The 18,687-nt window shown below is 42.2% G+C and overlaps 1 protein-coding gene across 43 annotated transcripts in view; it reads left to right on the top strand.

Annotated features, from left to right (window-relative positions):
* CAST (calpastatin) overlaps positions 1 to 18,687 on the top strand; it is a 251,044-nt gene that overhangs the window by 177,242 nt on the left and 55,115 nt on the right. For 42 of the 43 annotated variants that reach the window (XM_081498794.1, XM_081498793.1, XM_081498796.1 and 39 more), the window contains one exon: positions 13,885 to 13,944. In XM_081498794.1, coding sequence (XP_081354920.1) covers positions 13,885 to 13,944 — 60 coding nt within the window. Of the gene's footprint in view, positions 1 to 13,854; positions 13,945 to 18,687 lie in introns of all 43 variants that reach the window. The other variant, XM_081498820.1, reaches the window with a different exon arrangement.

Raw genomic sequence — 18,687 nt, forward strand, 5'->3', positions numbered from 1 at the left:
CAGATTCTTTAGCAACTGAGGTATCAGGGAAGCCCAAGCAATTGATATTTGTAAAATGATACAAATTACTTTTGTTTACTAACTTATGATGTGCCAGGTCTAATGAACACACCCTCATTAATTCCTTACTACCACCTTATGAGGTAGATGTCACCTTTATACGATTTAACAAATAAAAAAACGCAATCTGGGGAAGCTTAGGACTTCCCAGTAGCTCAGACGGTGAAGAATCTGCCTGCAACGCAGTAGACCTGGGTTTGATCCCTGGGTTGGGAAGATCCTCTGGAGAAGGAACTGGCAACCCACTCCAGTATTCTTGCCTGGAGAATCCTATGGACAGAGGAGCCTGGCAGACTACAGTCCGTGGGGTCACAAAGAGTCGGACACAAAAAATTTAAGCAACTTACCTGAAGTTACACAGATAGTGTGATTCCCCAGGTCCATGGGACTCCAGAAGCTAAACTCCTGTGTTTCCCCTTCGAACATCTATCACTGGGTACATTATTTAATAAGCTTTACATATTTATAGCATATCATATTAGAGTTGCAGAACTACAGAGTTCTCAAGCCTGACAGTTTACAGATGAGGAAACTGTGTTCTAGAGAGGTTAAGACTTAAGTTCAAAGCACTTGTCATGGGCTGTCTTCCTCATTGTTCATTATGTCGCTTCTAATCTGCTTAAATTGCATGACTCACAAGCTTAAGAATGTCCTAGCCAAGCAAACATTTTCTAGGGGAGGGACCACAAGAGGAAAGTAGGCTGTCTTTTCCGGGTCTAACTTCTCTGGCTTGTTTGGAGCAGCCAAAGTCAGACATAGTTGGAATTATTCGTGCATCAAGTAAAGTAACCAAAGTCATGAACACAACTTTAAAAAAAAAAAAAAAGGCTGCATTTCTCCTCTTTGATGACGAATCCAGGCTTCGTGGCTTGCTCTCTTCCTTGCCTACAAAATAATCAGCCCGGGGGAGGGAAGGGGAGCACTGGAAAAGTGGGGCTCACAAAGCAATGAACATGAAACAGTTGTCTTAGGGTACCGAACTTCATGCCTTTTGTGGCTTTTTTTCCCTAAGCGCTTGGGGTGATCCTGTGTCGCAGCTCATAATCAGGCACTCACAGGGTGTGGCCAAATGTTCTAAGGTCTCTGGGGCTTGGATTTTGATCACAGATCAGCTGTGGCTACCCTCCTGGTTGCCAGGCAACGTTTGGATGTTTATTTTGAGGTCTGCCCACAGAGTTGCATCAGAGGCCAAAGATGCATGTGCTCTCCACTTCCCAGAGCGAGTAGAGCTCAGGCATTCTATTTTTATCTTAAGGCTGTGCAGTCCCTTTTAATATATTCCATGAGGGTATAGCATCCTCAGCCTGGATAGACTCACTTTCTGTTTCCCCCAGGCAGTGTTCAGGTTGCCTCATTTTGCCATGTTCTACTTTATCCAGCTGGTCGTACTCGGGACTGATGATCTCCGGGACTTCTCCACCTCCGAGTCTTGCTCAAGCTGTTTTGCTCATCTGGAATGACTACCTTGTCCCTGGCTCCATCTCTTTGTTTTGTAAAACTAAAATATTTCATTTTACTTTTCGAAAGTAAGAGAGTCAACTTGTTATAGCATAAAGCTTATGGACTGTATTGTCAGTGTCTGTGGTCAGATCCAAGCTCTACAGCTTCTTAACTGTGAGATCTTAGATAAGTTACCTAACTTCTCTGAGCCTCAGTTCTCTCCTTGTTAAAATGCAGATAATAATGAGTGGGTCCTAGGATTTTATAAAGATACACTGAAATCAGATGCCTAAAGCACCTGCCACAGTTCCTGGCGCATGGAAGTTTCTATAGTCTTCACCTACCTCCCGATCCCAACTGCCATTGATACTAAGTAAATTGTTCCCATCTCCTCTGTGAAGTTTTCCCTGGCTATCTTCAAACCTGCATCTCAGAAATACAGTCTCTGTCTTCTGATCTCTTATAACTTGGTGTTGTACTTAGGATCCTCTCACAGTTGACCTGGTCTCATATTACACACGTGTGGAGGTGGAAGTTGGTGCCCTAACTAGATGTGCTGGCACAAAGCATGTTCTCCCTGAAAGAGATGGCTCAGCTTCATTCATAAGTGACCCATTTCATGGGAATCATGTTTTTTGTTATGATTAATGATTATACCTTGTTAGGTAACTGAACTGTGGTTCTCTTGAGAAGCATCATTATTATGGTAAATAATTAAAAGCATTGTGAGGCAAGATGGTATGTCTTGGTGTGACTGCAGGGCAAACAATAGGCAGTTAAACATCTGAATATTCATTTCCTAAAGTGAATAGTCCATCACCATAAACGTGTTCTCACTGGGTCCATGAATGGTGTCTGTGAAGAACAGCAGTGCTTTCTTTAGAAAGCCCCTCATGGGCCATCTATTGTTTGTTCCAGCTGTCTCACAGGAAGCAGCTAAGGGGTTTTTTTGTGTGCCTGTGAGTTTTTTTTTAGTTATACAACTGCCGGGTAATGCCAGTAAGGATATAGAAGACTAGATGTTTGTTTTCCTAGTTTTCTGACCTGTGCTTTAAATAAAATTTCTGGTGATTGAATAAAACTAATAAAATGTTGTTTTTGAGCCATCACATAATACTCATGTTTATTCATGTACAGATTCATACATTAATTTATTTAACAAATACTTGTTAAGCACCTATTGTGTGTGACATTTGGGTATGTGCAGCTGCTGAGACAGGCATGGTCCCTGGCCTCATGGAGTTCAAGTTTGGGTCTCTCTGACAGAAACTGTAAAAAAAGAAGTTTTTAAAGAAAATCTATGATTTTTTTTCTTTCATTTTTTTGAGATGCGTCATTAAAATAAGAATCTCATTATGGTTCAGAAACAAATCATACATTTCTCTCTTGTGTATCTAGCAGACCTAACTAAAAGTTAGTTACTGATTTGTCAGAACTTCTTAGTTTTAAAAATTGTAAATATTTGGTTTGTGCTTTGCTCAAATTGCCCTGGTATCTGGTATCTGACACTCTCACAGTAACCCTTTGGGGTACATGCTATTCCCACGTGGGAAACTAGACGCTCTCCCGGTTTAATCGACTTGCCCGTGAACTCATGGCCATAAGAAGCAATCAGATTGAGCCTTTCTTCTGATTTATTAATTATATTCTTGATTTTAGCTTTCTTTTTTTAAAAAAGCAAGGTATTGAAACCATATTTCATTCTTTATTTAAATGAAACTTTGACAATTAGCAAATGGAAACAAAGATTGGAGTCAACAGTGGATTTTGAGCTCCTCTCTGCTACTAAACATTATGGTAGGCACCTTGGGGAGTAGAAATGACCTCTGTCTCTTGGTCAGTTTACAGCTTTGTTGATCAGACATGACCTATAACTTAGAAGAGACTCAGGAACCCTCAACAGCATATATGATTAAGTGTTCAAGTCATACAAGCCTATAAGGGAGTTGAGAAGATAGAATGAGCTGACATGGATATAGGTGTTGTGTCTTGAGCTAAGTCTTCAAGGGAAGGGTAGGAGGAATCTGAGCAGAGAAAGGCCTCCTCGGCTGTGGGGATGGCAAGATGCAAGGCTCAGTGGTGGATGGGAGCGTGGTGGTGATGCTAACACCAGCATTTGTCACTTCACATGCATTGTTATAATGGGTTCGTGTCTTAAAACAACCTGAGTTGTTTTAAGTCTTAAAACAACCCTGTAACAGAAGAATTGCTACTCTTCTCATTTTACAGATGAGGACACTGAGGTACAGAGAGGTTAAGGAACCTGCTTGAACTTGCACATGGATTCATTGTTGGCTGAAATTCCACCACTCTCGAGTCCAGAGTCCCCTCCCGCTCTCTTAGTCAGTGAGTGATGCTGTCTGATGAAGTTCTCCTAAGACAGGAAGGGTAGCATCCTGGGGGTGGGGAGACACGTACGGGACATAGCAAGAGACGCAATGGAATCAGGAGATGAAGTTGGATATGAAGAGTCTAAAGTCCAGGCAGAAGACATTGGACCTCATCTAGGATGGTGGGAAACCCCCAAGAGTGTAGTGTTTCGTCAGAGTAAGAACCTGGTGTGCATTTATTTCAGATAAATTAGGCAGTGATAGAAAGAACTGGGAGCTAGAGGTTGGGGTGGGGTTGGGAGTGGGAGAGAACAAGACATGAAAGCTATTAGAAAGGACTTGGTGTTATCCAGGTGGGGGAGATACCCGATGAGCCCAGGAGTGTGGGCAGGAAACCAAAACAGAGGGATGGAATGGTGCTGAGCACTGGAGGCAGCCCCGTGCCTGACTCCAGGTGATTCAGAAGAGATGGGTTTCCCTCCATTACGTCATTGGGCCCCTACAGCGACTCCAGAGGCGGGGAGAACTACATCCGTTTTGCAGGTTAGATTGAAGGCTTCTGGAAGGATAATTAAGTGCTGGAGCAGGCATTTGAGCCTGCCTCTTTCTCGATTTCCTCCCTTTAAGGTAAAAATAATGTTTGGTAATAAAGCAAGGCTGCTGTTAAAATGTCGAGAACTGTTCACAGAGGAAACGATAAAGTCATGGGGATTCCTGCATCTCCAAGGATGCAGGAATATGAGAGAGAAGGCAGAGGACTAGTGACTGCATCTTAAAGAACGCAGAGCTCCATTGGTCATGGAGCCAAATGGAAGAGGCATCCAGAAGGAAACAGGTCAGAAGGCTGGGCATTGGCCCTGCAGCTCCCCAGGTCACAGTAGCCCTGGGGGAAGAGGATGGTCAGTGATTCAGAGTGAAACTGCGGATGGACTGTCAGGTGGGGAAGGCTGGCGTGGACTCGGGCTGGCGTTGTTCATCACCTCCCCAAACAAAGGCAGCTGGGGTGTGAAGGGTGACTGGGCATGCTGACGGCGAGGGGTGGGGAGAGGAAGCCAGGCCTGGGTTGAGGCGCAGCCTTTGACTCATCTGCTGGCATCCTCTGGGTGTGCTCTCTGAACTGAGCTGGGGGCAGGGAGGGTGATCACGGGGAGGCGGAGAGAGTGGAGGGGAGAGACTGAAGGTCCCAGTGAACCCACTGACAGTGTCCGGAAAGAAGCTGATAGGAGCCCAAGCAAGTGAAAAGACCACGCCTTGGGAGACAGAGAAGTAGAGGGCCAAGGGACTGACATTTTCATCAGCCGCCCTTCATGGCAGAAGAGTGGATGAGTCAGCCGTCTAGGACACCGCCTCTCCGGAAGAAGCCCTTGCTCTCTCAGCTGGGACCCGTGGGAGAGTCCACGCACACCTGGCAGGGTGGTTGGCTTGATCCCACATCTTGCTTCTTTTCTCCTGCAGCCTCACTAGGCACCCTGCAGAATCTAGGGAAAGCCTTGGACAGAGACCTGCCTTGAGTAAGAGTAGGGTCAGTAGATGAGTATACCCAACGCTGATCTTTTAAACGGACCCCAAGGTGGTAGAGGAGACACCTCAAGAGGCGATTGGGTCATTATCTGTCTGTATAAGGGACTATGTACAAACAAAGCTAGTGGAGCTGATGGAATTCCAGCTGAGCTATTTAAAATCCAAAAAGATGATGCTGTTAAAGTGCTGCACTCAATATGTTAGCAAATTTGGAAAACCCACTATTGGCCACGGAATTGGGAAAGGTCAGTTTTCATTGCAATCCCAAGGAAAGTCAATGCCAAACAGTGTTCAAACTACTGTACAATTGGGCTCATTTCACATGCTAGTAAGGTAATGCTCAAAATCCTTCAAGTTAGGCTTCAGCAGAATGTGAACAGAGAACCTCCAAATGTACAATCTGGGTTTAGAAAAGGCAGAGGAACCAGAGATCAAATTGCCAACAATTATTGGATCATGGAGAAAGTAAGGGAGTTCCAGAAAAACATCTACTCTGGTTCATTGACTACGCTAAAGCTTTTGACTGTGTAGATCTCAACAAACTGTGGAAAACTGTTGGAAAGATGGGAGTACCAGACCACCTTTCCTGTCTCCTGAGAAATCTGTAAGTGGGTCAAGAAGCAACACTTAGAACAGGACATGGAACAACTGACTGGTTCAGAATTGGAAAAAGAATATGTCAAGGCTGTATGTAGATTGTCACCCTGCTCATTTAACTTATATGCAGAGTACATCATGTGAAATGCCAGGCTTAATGAATTACAAGCTGGAATCAAGATTGCCAGAAGAAATATCAGCCTCAGATATGCAAATGACAACACCCATATGGCAGAAAATGAAGAGGAACTAAAGAACCTCTTGATGAGGAGAGTGAAAAAGTTGGCTTGAACTTGAACATTCAAAAAACTAAGATCATGGCATCCGGTCCCATCACTTCATGGCAAATAGAAGGGGAAAAAGTGGAAGCAGTGACAGATTCTGTTTTCATGGGCTCCAAAATCAATGTGGATGGTGATTGCAACCATAAAATTAGAAGACACTCCTTGGAAGAAAAGCTATGACAAACCCATACAACATATTAAAAAGCAGAGACATCACTTTGCCAACAAAAGTCCACATAGTCAAAGCTATGGTTTTTCAAGAAGTCATGTACGAATGTGAGTTGGACCATAAAGAAGACTGAGCACCAAAGAATTGATGCTGTCAAATTGTGGTGCTGGAGAGGACTCTTGAGAGTCTCTTGGACGGCAGGGAGTTCAAACCAGTCAATTCTAAAGTCAGTCAACCCTAAATAGTCATTGGAAGGGACTGTGCTGAAGCTCCGATACTTTGGCCAATTGATGTGAAGAGTCGATTCATTGGGAAAGACCTTGATGCTGGGAAAGGTTGAGGGTAGGAGAAGAAGGGAGCAGCAGAGGATGAGATGGTTGGATGGCATCACCAACTCAGTGGACATGAATTTGAGCAAACTCTGAGAGATAATGAAAGACAGGGAAGCCTGACATGCTGCAGTCCATGGGATCACAAAAAGTCAACAACAGTAAGGTACTTTGAGTAAGCAAGTGAGGATTAACAAAGATGGATGGATGCCCACTTTGGATTGCAGTGGTTTAGATGTTACAATGTCAGGGCTGATGCTGGCGAGATGTACCTGAAAGAAAAGCATATAGCATTTGGATATTTGGCGAAGAGAAGCATCCCAACCAGTTGCACTTTTGTGAAAAAAAAAAATGTGAAGGAAGAGATGGGTGAGGTGTGTTCTGAGAAAGGGATGGGCTGGCTGCCTGGAGGAGATGTTCTAGGCTGGGAGATGGTTGGGATTGGAGACTGGGGGTCTTTAAAGGCAAGAGAAAGGCTTTCTGTGTGATGCAGTGGTTTACAGGAGTCACGGCCACTGCATCAGCTTTAGAGGGAGGCTTGAGAGTGACACGTGGGAAGACTCACGTGGCCAAAATGGGTGAGAGAGCTACCCAGCTGTAGTCGGGGAGAGCTTTGCCAAATACATGGGAAAAAGAAAATCAGTTTCTATTTCTGAAGGATCTGAAGAGCATACCATCTCCCCTTCATATCTCTCATCATTTCCAGCAGTAAACTTCCAAAATTCTTACTGTGGCAGGTGAACAAACCTAAAGAGGTTTTGTTAAATAATGCCAGAACGTAAGATGCCAAACTGGATAAGTGCAGGAGTAAACATTAATTTTTTATGGCTGCAGTTACTTTTGTTTGTCAATAATTGCCTGTTTTAATGGTATTTGATAACCAGTAAGATTATTTCAGGTGGGCCTACAGCTGACATAGAACCAAAACATTTGTCCGGTCCCATAGGATTTTCTTCATACCTGTTAGAGCGCTTAAGCTGTAACTAAACCTGCTTGATGTCTGTTGCACAGACTGCTTATTGTCTGTTTATTATAAACTTTTTCAAAGCTGTGATGGTGACTTATTCATTGTGTATCCTCGGCCCCAGGCTCGTTGCTTTTTAAACAGTTGTTGAGTGGGTAGTTGGAAAATAATTACTTTTTCTCTGCTGTTACTCTGATTTATACATTAATTTAAGATTATACATAATAATACTCTGTATGTATGTCAAGAGATTTGCATGGGTCATTTAGGAGGCAGAGTACTGTTATGGCTGCACTGTAGTCTGATATACAGTCCTGCTCCTGCAGAGAGATTTTGGTATTTGAGCACCAGTATGGCTTTAAATCTGGCTATCCCCTGTTGTTAGGAGCCACTGGGCAGAGCAGTGGTTTAGAAATCAGACAGCTCAGAGGGTCCTCCCCACCTCTTGTCTGGGTGATGCCCGCTTATCCTTCAGTCTCCACATCAATTGTTACATCCTCAGCCTCACCTGTCTTGACTGTCTCCTCAACTAGATCTGGTTGCCTTAGTCTGTGTTCTCATTGGACCCTGTGATTTTCCTTTATAGCACTTACCACAAGTAATTACTAAAGTGGTTATTCTTTTTTTAATTTATTTTATCGAAGTATAGTTGATTTACAATGTGTTAATTTCTGCTGTACAGCAAGTTTATTCAGTTATACATATGTATACATGTGACATACCTAGACAGCATATTAAAAAGCAGAGACATTACTTTGCCGACAAAGTTCCATCTAGTCAAAGCTATGTTTTTTTCCAGTAGTCATGTGTGGATGTGAGAGTTGGACCATAAAGAAAGCTGAGCGCTGAAGAACTGATGCTTTTGAACTGTGGTGTTGGAGAAGACTCTTGAGAGTCCCTTGGACTGCAAGGAGATCCAACCAGTTCATCCTAAAGGAGATCAGTCCTGGGTGTTCATTGGAAGGACTGATGTTGAAGCTGAAACTCCAGTCGTTTGGCTACGTGATTCGAAGAGCTGACTCATTGGAAAAGACCTTGATTCTGGGAAAGATGGAGGGCAGGAGGAGAAGGGGAGGACAGGGGACAAGATGGCTGGGTGGCATCACCGACTCCATGGACGTGAGTTTGAGTAAGCTCCGGGAGATAGTGAAGGACAGGGAACCCTGGCTTGCTGTAGTTCTTGGGGTCGCAAAGAGTCAGACATGACTGAGCAACTGAACAACAACAATACATATTCTTTTTCATATTCTTTTCCATTATGGTTTATAACAGGATGTTGAATATAGTTACCTGTGCTATACAGAAAAGTGTTAGTCTCTCTGTTGTGTCCGACTCTTTGCAAACCCAAGTACTGTGTGTAGCCTGTAAGGCTACTCTATGTAATTCTCCAGGCAAGAATATTGGAGTGGGTTGCCATTTCCTTCTCCAGAGGATCTTCCCAACCCAGGGATCTAACCTGCGTCTCCTGCATCGCAGGCAGATTCTTTACCATCTGAGCCACCAGGGAAGGACCTTGTTGTTTATCTGTTCTATATATAATAGTTTGCATCGGATAATCCCCATCCCTCTCCCTCTAGGTGACCACAAGCCTGTTCTCTTACGTCTGTGAGTCTGTTTCTGTTTCATAGATGCAGTCATTTGTGCCATATTTTAGATTCCACATATAAGTGATATCATACAGTGTTTGTCTTTCTCTTTCTGACTGACTTCAGTTAGTATGGGAATCTCGGGGTGCATCCATGTTGCTGTAAATGTCTTTTTTATGGCCAAGTAATACTCCATTCTCTCTATATATGTATATATACATATACATGGGAACAACCTAAATGGCCATCAATGAAAGAATGGATAGAGAAAATGTGGGGTGTATGTGTTGTTTCCATGTCTGCCTGTTGTAAATGGTGCTGCTGTGAATGCAGGGCCTCATGTTTCTTTTTGAATTATAATTTAATCCAGATGCATACCCAGAAGTGGGATTGAAGTCGTTGTTCTATTAGTATCATCTCTGACCAGGCTGTAACTTTCACAAGGTCAGGGACATGTCTGACAGTTTCCCATCATTTCACACATTCTTAACACAAACTATGTTCTGGATAAATGTTTATGGAGCCAGTGAACTGTGGTAAACTTCCACAGGTTACTTAATCTTTATGAGATACCATTTTCCTCATCTGTTTAAAACCTCCATATTCAAAGTTTTGCTGTAAGGTTCTTCAAAGAATTATGGATTAACTCTTCAAGATTTTTGAATTTTAAATTATTCACACCTGTGACCAGAAATTCAAACCATATAGAAGATTTAAATTGAAAGTGTGTATAAATCCCTCGGTAGAGGTAACAAATAGTGTTTCTTGTCTTACAAATAGAATAAAAATTAAACACACCACAGTTAGCCAGAGTTGAACCAACCCTTAACAGGGTGGGATTATTTTCAATTCCAGCCCCCATGAATTGGATTTCCTCTTTTAGTTTCAAAATATTTAATGCCCTAGGGGTGGGAGAAAACTTTAAGGGAGGAATCTATGCTGAAAACAGGTGCAGCCAAGGCTGTCAATTCAGTTCCCATTACAGTCTGCTCCATGCTTATTTATAGGCATTCCACAGAGATTTTACTGTTCTTGGTGAGCCTTTGAAAGTCTTCTCCTTTCTAGGGTTTAAGGATCCCTTCCAGCTATTGCTTAGTAAAGCAATAAGGCAGGCTGGAAAACCCAAGGCTATGAAATTGCAGGAATATTTTAATAAATTTGGATGTTTAGAATACATGACTGTTCACCCAAAGATTTGCAGCTTAAAAAGCGCTTTCGTGTGGAGTGTTTGGTCTTGGGAGGGAAATCATCGAAGGAGTGGGATATAACTAAGTGGAGCTTGAGTTTGAATAGAAATTTGTACAACCAATGCTACCTGTGGAAGGACAGTCATTAATATATAGATAGTGAAAGCGAAACTGTTAGTTGCTCAGTCGTGTCCGACTCTTTGCAACCCCATGGACTGTATGTAGCCCACCAGGCTCCTCTGTTGGGATTCTCCAGGAAAGAATACTGGAGTGGGTTGCCATTTCCTTTTCCAGAGGATCTTCCTGACCCAGGGATCAAACCCGCATCTCCTGCATTGACAGGCAGATTCTTTACCAGTGAGCCACCAGGGGAGCTGAAAGGACATGTTAATTCCCAGACATTAAAAAAAATTCTCACGGAAAACTAAATATTTGCATATTTATTTGCTAGTTTGCTGGGGGGAAAATCTACCTTGGTACATCCTCCAGTTCTTTATCCTGAAGGGAAGGGAAGAGAGACAGTGCGTGCCTGCCACAGTCACCAGGTATATGTATATGTTTCTGTGTGTGTGTGTGTCTGTGTGTGTATGCGTGTGCTTTGGAGTGGGGGTGGCCAGTTGGTGCCTAAGGGTGCTCAGGAATAATTAAGTTTATATAACTGTGTTTGAAAAATCAGTATAATAAAGCTTTGGGCTTTGATCTGTCAATTGTGGCAATTTAACTGTAAGCACCACGCTGTTCTACATTAAGTGAGGTCAGTAGGAGAAGTGATCGTGTTCATGGGCCGTGGGTTACAGTGGGTTCATGCAGTCACCTTGAGAGTGTTGTGTCCACGCCAGGGGACCTGGGGACCAATAGGAATGGGCTCATCCTGCCTGGGGACTCAGCCTCAGACGTGGCTCCAGACCAGCCCTCAGGCCCGGGGCTCCAGGTGCTATTAGTAGAGAACTGGTTGGTAGAAAGACAACCGGTTACTTAACAAGGCAGCTGTGCCAGGTGGAACCCCTGGACTCTAAAACCCAGTGGACTCACATGTTAAGGAGGTTTACATGAGCCTGAGTTGGAATTCTCAAAGATAGTAATTGTGTGTTTAGTATTAGCCAGTGTAATACAAGTTAAGTACTGGAGTACATAGTTCTCAGTACCATGCACATTGCCCTGCTTGGGTGATTAGATTGGGACTGACACCACACCACTAGGAAAGGGGTTTCTTGAATACTTCAGTTACCATTTATCACCTTTTGCCCTCCAGGGAGGAGTCTGTTTTGCCCTCCAGTTCTGATCTACCTGAGTCTATTTCCCAGAGCTGAGCCTACTCTTCTGTCTTGTATAATGCCTTAGGAATAATGCACTGGCAATTTCATGAGCACCTACAGTGTGCCAGGCATTTTACCCGCATTATCTCAAATACATGCAGCCCTGCAAAATAGGTATTATAGGCTCCATTTTATATATTTGGAAAAGTTAAGACCCAAAGTCACAGAGCTAGTAATGGGGAAAGCTGACATTTGAACAAAATTCTGTAAGTTTCCAAGTCTGTGTTCTTTCTGAAAATAATACAAACAAAAATTAAAATGATATTTTGTTGTTGTTGTTCAGTCACTCAGTCGTGTCTGACTCTGCGACCTCATGGACTGCAGTATGCCAGGCTTCCCTGTCCATCATCAACTTCCTGGAGTTTACTCAAACTCATGTCCATTGAGTCAGTAATGCCATCCAACCATCTCATCCTCTGTCGTCCCCTTCTCCTCCCGCCTTCAGTCTTTCCCAGCATCAGGGTCTTTTCCAATGAGTCAGTTCTTCACATCAAGTGGCCAAAGTGTTGGATCTTCAGTTTCACCATCAGTCGTTCCAATGAATGTTCAGGACTGATCTCCTTTAGGATGGACTGGTTGGATCTCCTTGCAGTCCAAGGGACTCTCAAGACTCTTCTCCAGCACCACATTTCAAAAGCATCAGTTCTTTGGCTCTCAGCCTTCTTTATGGTCCAACCCTCACACCCATACATGACTACTGGAAAAACCATAGCTTTGACTAGATGGAACTTTGTTGGCAAAGTAATATCTCTGCTGTTTAATACGCTGACTAGGTTTGTCATTGCTTTTCTTTCAAGGAGCAAATGTCTTTTAATTTCATGCCTACAGTCACCATCCACAGTGATTTTGGAGCCCAAGAAAATAGTCTGTCATTGTTTCCATTGTTTCCCCAACTATATGCTGTGAAGTGATGGAACTGGATGCCTTGATCTTATTTTTTTGTATGTTGAGTTTTAAGCCAACTTTTTCACTGTCCTCTTTTGCCTTCATCAAGAGGCTCTTTGGTTCCTCTTTGCTTTCTGCCATAAGGATGGTGTCATCTGCATATCTGAGGTTATTGAGCACTTAATTACCAGGCGGCAATAAAACATTACTTTGTCAACAAAGGTCCATCTAGTCAAGGCTACGGTTTTTCCAGTAGTCATGTATGGATGTGAGAGTTGGACTATAAAGAAAGCTGAGTGCCGAAAAATTGATGCTTTTGAATTGTGGTGTTGGAGAAGACTCTTGAGAGCCCCTCGGACTACAAGGAGATCCAGCCAGTCCATCCTAAAGGAGATCAGTCCTGGGTGTTCATTGGAAGGACTGATGTTGAAGCTGAAACTCCAATACTTTGGCCACCTGATGTGAAGAGCTGACTCATTGGAAAAGACCCTGATGCTGGGAAAGATTGAGGGCAGGAAGAGAAGGGAATGACAGAGGATGAGATGGTTGGATGGCATCACCGATTCAATGGACATGGGTTTGGGTGGACTCCAGGAGTTGGTGATGGACAGGGGGGCCTGGCGTGCTGCAGTCCATGGGGTTGCAAAAAGTCAGACACGACTGAGTGACTAAACTGAACTGAATAAACTTAGAAGGTCTTTATTTCCTATGGAAGAAAAATTAAGGGGAAACTAAAGATCAGACCATTTAAGCAGCTTGCCCAAGATTATTTAGTAAGTAGCACACCCAAAATTTGAACCCATCTGGAGTGATTACAAAGACTTTTACCCACTGGACAACACCATGTACTGAACTTTTATGGGAGTGTAATTCTAGGTGAGATAAAACCAAGGTAAAGAGTTATAAGTAAGTATGGTTAAAAGGGACTTCCACCATGACTCATTCAGTAAAGAATCTGCCTGCAATGCAAGAGACCCATGTTTGATCCCTGGGTCGGAAAGATCCTCTGGAGAAGGGAATGGGAACTTACTCCAGTATTCTTGCCTGGAGAATTGCATGGACAGAGAAGCCTGGCAGGCTACAGTTCATGAGGTTGCAAAGAGTCAGACACGATTGAATGACTAACACTACTACACTACTATAGTTAAAAGGAGCTAGAGGACAAAGCAGGTTGTAGGTTAACTAGAATCAAACTCCCTGTTTCTTTTCTTTCTAGGTGACTGCTTCCTCTGCTTCAGCCAGCAAGTCTTCCAGTATGAATCCCACAGAAACCAAGGTATGGAGAGTCTTCAAGGGTCAACTTGGGTGAATGCTGTTCATTTTGTAAAGCAAAATGAACAGAGACTTTGACAGATAGGCTGTGTGTCCTAGGAGACTTACGCTATGAAAAGTAAACATTTTCTTCTTAATTAATGAGGGTCTTTGAAAACTCAGCTTTCCTTTCATTATTTGCCTCAAACACCATCTATATACTTATACATCATTTTAGAATATCTACAAAAGTGTAGTCAGTGAGAGTTCTTTTGGTTCTAGACTTGAGTTTTTTAAATTGTAAGATAATTTTTCGAAGTACATTTCTCAGGATCTAGATAGAAATATAAATTCTTAATTTCTTACTAAAATGGTTTTATTATCCTAACCATTTAAAACTAAATCCAAGAATGAGAAAGTTTACACTAAATGAACATAGAAGTGACACAGATTCTGGTTATTTCAGGTGCTTTCTGAAATTTCTTTCTGACATTTGAGTCGTGGGTCACCATCTTATTGATAAACCATTGTTGAGCTCTTGGGGTGTATTCTGATAATTTCTTGGAATTTCAGAATTAAAAATAAAAGAATGACCTACAGGGGGATTACCACATAGAATAATAAGCCTATTTCCAAAGAGTTGGCTAAGTGGCCTAAACCCTCTCACCTACTTACCGTGACTCGAACTGAATTTCTCAGGAATGTTCTAAGATGGAAGATTAAAGAGGAAGCGTTTTTCAAGATGCTCTCAACTAACTCTTATGAGCTAATATTCTTTAGTGTCTTTAAGAGCTACCCCAGCTCCATTGTTATCAAATTGCCCTTGTTTAAAATTCCCAACATGCTTTTGCTGTGTGTTTTCCTTGTTACTTTACTGACCCAAGTAGGATCCTGTGCCGTAATTTAATACTGGCACCATAATTTAGTACTGTTTAGTAATCCTGTGGCATCATCTTGAACTGTATTTAAAGGAGATTGCAAATATCTTGAAACACACTGTCAAACTCTAAGCCCTTATTACATGTCGTTTAACACTCATTTTTATTTTTAAATGTAAAGTTATGTTTTTACTTAGTAGTTAATTTCTTAATATTTTTCAAAATATGTGTTATCTGATTCATGATTAACCTATTAGTTGTCACTACTTATTTATACCAAGCTTAATCTTAAAAAGTACCAGAAAATCTGGTCTTTAAAATGATCTTAAGACTGTAGGAAAAACATTTACCCCCTTGCCCCTCAAAAATTCTCATTGAACTTAGAGTCCATGAAAATTAAAGTAAGGAGATAAAAAGGAAAGCTTATTATTTTGGTTCACACTTGACACAATGCCTCATTATAATTCATCCCTGCTGACTCTCAGCTTAAGGGCTGATACTTATTTCAAGTGTGTCCTGTTTTCCAGAGTAAATGTCAGCAAATGCTTCAGCCATTGCTGAGCGTGAATCATGAGAATTCTTGGCACTCCAACAGAACTGGACTAAGGGGAGAGAGAGAGAGGAAAGTAGGAGAGGGAAGAGAGGGCGGAACAAAAATAAGATGCACCAGTGGATGACTCAGAACCGCTTTTGGCCTTAATTTTCTGTCCTTGGTGGATTTCAGTCACATTGTTCTCATTAATCGTCTTATCTTCATGTGCTTCTTTAATTTTTTTAAATTTTAATTAATTTTTATTTTTATTTTATATTGTAGTAGGCTTTCCAGGTGACTCAGTGGTAAACAATCTGCCTGCCAATGCAGGAGCTGTAGGCTTGATCCCTGGGTCAGGAAGATGCTCTGGAGGAGGAAATGGCAACCCACTCCAGTATTCTTGCCTGGATAATCCCATAAGGAGGGATAATTCCACAGAAGAGCCTGGCGGGCTGCAGTCCACAGGGTTGCAGAGTCAGACACGACTGAGCGACTGAGCACCCACACCCACAGTTGATTTACAGAGTTGTGTTCGTTTCTGGTGTACATGCTTTTTCCGTTTATTACAGAATATTGAGTAGAGTTCCCTGTACTATCCAGAAGATCCTTGTTGGTTACCTATTTTAAATACTAATGTGTATATGTCAATCCCAAACTCCCAGTTTATCCCCCTCTCCTTTCCCCTTTAATAACCATAAGCTTCTTTTCTGTTTCTGTTTTGTAAATAAGTTCTTTTGTATCATTTTTTTAAGATTCCTCATGTAAGAGATATCATGATATTTGTCTTTCTGTGTCTGAATTAGTTCACTTAGCCCAATAATCTCCAGGTCTATCCATGCTGCCACAAATAGCATTATTTCATTCTTTTTAATGGCTGAGTAATAATGCAAAAAAGCAAAATGGCTGTCTGAGGAAGCCTTACAAATAGCTGTGAAAAGAAGAGAAGCGAAAAGCAAAGGAGAAAAGGAAAGATATTCCCATGTGAATGCAGAGTTCCAAAGAATCGCAAGGAGAGATAAGAAAGCCTTCCTCAGCAATCAATGCAAAGAAATAGAGGAAAACAACAGAATGGGAAAGACTAGAGATCTCTTCAAGAAAATTAGAGATACCAAGGGAACATTTCATGCAAAGATGGGCTCGATAAAGGACAGAAATGGTATGGACCTAACAGAAGCAGAAGATATTAAGAAGAGGTGGCAAGAATACACAGAAGAACTGTACAAAAAAGATCTTCATGACCCAGATAATCACGATGGTGTGATCACTCACCTAGAGCCAGATATCCTGGAATGTGAAGTCAAGTGGGCCTTAGAAAGCATCACTATGAACAAAGCTAGTGGAGGTGATGGAATTCCAGTTGAGCTAGTTCAAATCCTGAAAGATGATATTGTGAAAGTGCTGCACTCGATATGCCAGCAAATCTGGAAAACTCAGCAGTGGCCACAGGACTGGAAAAGGTCAGTTTTCATTCCAATCCCAAAGAAAGGCAATGCCAAAGAATGCTCAAACTACCGCACAATTGCAGTCATCTCACATGCTAGTAAAGTAATGCTCAAAATTCTCCAAGCCAGGCTTCAGCAATACGTGAACCGTGAACTTCCAGATGTTCAAGCTGGTTTTAAAAAAGGCAGAGGAACCAGAGATCAAATTGCCAACATCCGCTGGATCATCGAAAAAGCAAGAGAGTTCCAGAAGAACATCTATTTCTGCTTTATTGACTATGCCAAAGCCTTTGACTGTGTGGATCACAATAAACTGTAGAAAATTCTGAAAGAGATGGGAATACCAGACCATCTGACCTGTCTCTTGAGAAACCTGTATGCAGGTCAGGAAGCAACAGTTAGGACTGGACATGGAACAACAGACTGGTTCCAAATAGGAAAAGGAGTACGTCAAGGCTGTATATTGTCACCCTGCTTATTTAACTTCTATGCAGAGTACATCATGAGAAACGCTGGGCTGGAAGAAACACAATCTGGAATCAAGATTGCGGGGAGAAATATCAATAACCTCAGATATGCAGATGACACCACCCTTATGGAGAAAGTGAAGAAGAACTAAAAAGCCTCTTGATGAAAGTGAAAGAGGAAAGTGAAAAAGTTGGCTTAAAGCTCAATATTCAGAAAACTAAGATCATGGCATCTGGTCCCATCACCTCATGGGAAATAGATGGGGAAACAGTGTCAGACTTTATTTTTTTGGGCTCCCAAATCACTGCTGATGGTGATTGCAGCCATGAAATTAAAAGATGCTTACTCCTTGGAAGGAAGGTTATGACCAACCTAGATAGCATATTAAAAAGCAGAAACATTACTCTGCCAACAAAGGTCCATCTAGTCAAGGCTATGGTTTTTCCAGTAGTCATGTATGGATGTGAGAGCTGGATGGTGAAGAAAGCTGAGCGCCGAAGAATTGATGCTTTTGAACTGTGGTGTTGGAGACGACTCTTGAGAGTCCCTTGGACTGCAAGGAGATCCAACCAGCCAATCCTAAGGGAGATCAGTCCTGGGTGTTCATTGGAAAGACTGATGTTGAAGCTGAAACTCCAATACTTTGGCCACCTGATGCGAAGAGCTGACTCATTGGAAAAGACCATAATGCTGTGAAGGACTGGCAGCAGGAGGAGAAGTGGACAACAGAGGATGAGATGGCTGGATGGCATCATCGACTCGATGGACATGGGTTTGGGTAAACTCCAGGAGTTGGTGATGGACAGGGAGGCCTGGCGTGCTGCAATTCATGGGGTCGCAAAGAGTCGGACACGACTGAGCGACGGAATTGAACTGATGTATGTATATATATATATACCTTTATATCTATTCTTGTGTTGATAGACATATAGGTTGCTTCCGTGTGTTGGCTATTGTAAACAGTGCTTCAGTGAACATTGGAATACACGTATCCTTTTGAACAATGGTTTTCTCTGGACATATCCCCAGGAGTGGGATTACTGGATCTTCTGGTAGTTCTTTGTTTCGTTCCCTAAGAGTCCGCCATACTGTTCTCCATAGTGGCTGTACCGATTTACATTCCCACCAACAGTATGGGAGGGTTTCCTTTCTCACACCCTCTTCAGCATTTATTGTTCGTAGACTTTGATGATGGCCATTCTGACTGGTGTTAGGTGATATCTCATTTTAGTTTTCATTTGCATTTCTCTAATAACTAGTGATGTTCCTCTTGGCCCATTTGTGTGTCTTCTTTAGAGAAATGGCTATTTATATCTTCTTCCCATTTTTTTACCTTTTTTTTTTTTTTAAATATTGAGTTGCATGAGCTGTTTGCAGATTTTGGATATTAATCCCTTGTCAGTCACATCATTAGCAAACATTTTTCTCCCATTCTGTAGGTTGCCTTT

Source organism: Giraffa tippelskirchi, chromosome 6, assembly GCF_054371585.1.
Source record: "Giraffa tippelskirchi isolate mGirTip1 chromosome 6, T2T-mGirTip1v1.2.pri, whole genome shotgun sequence".
Lineage (NCBI taxonomy): Eukaryota > Metazoa > Chordata > Mammalia > Artiodactyla > Giraffidae > Giraffa > Giraffa tippelskirchi.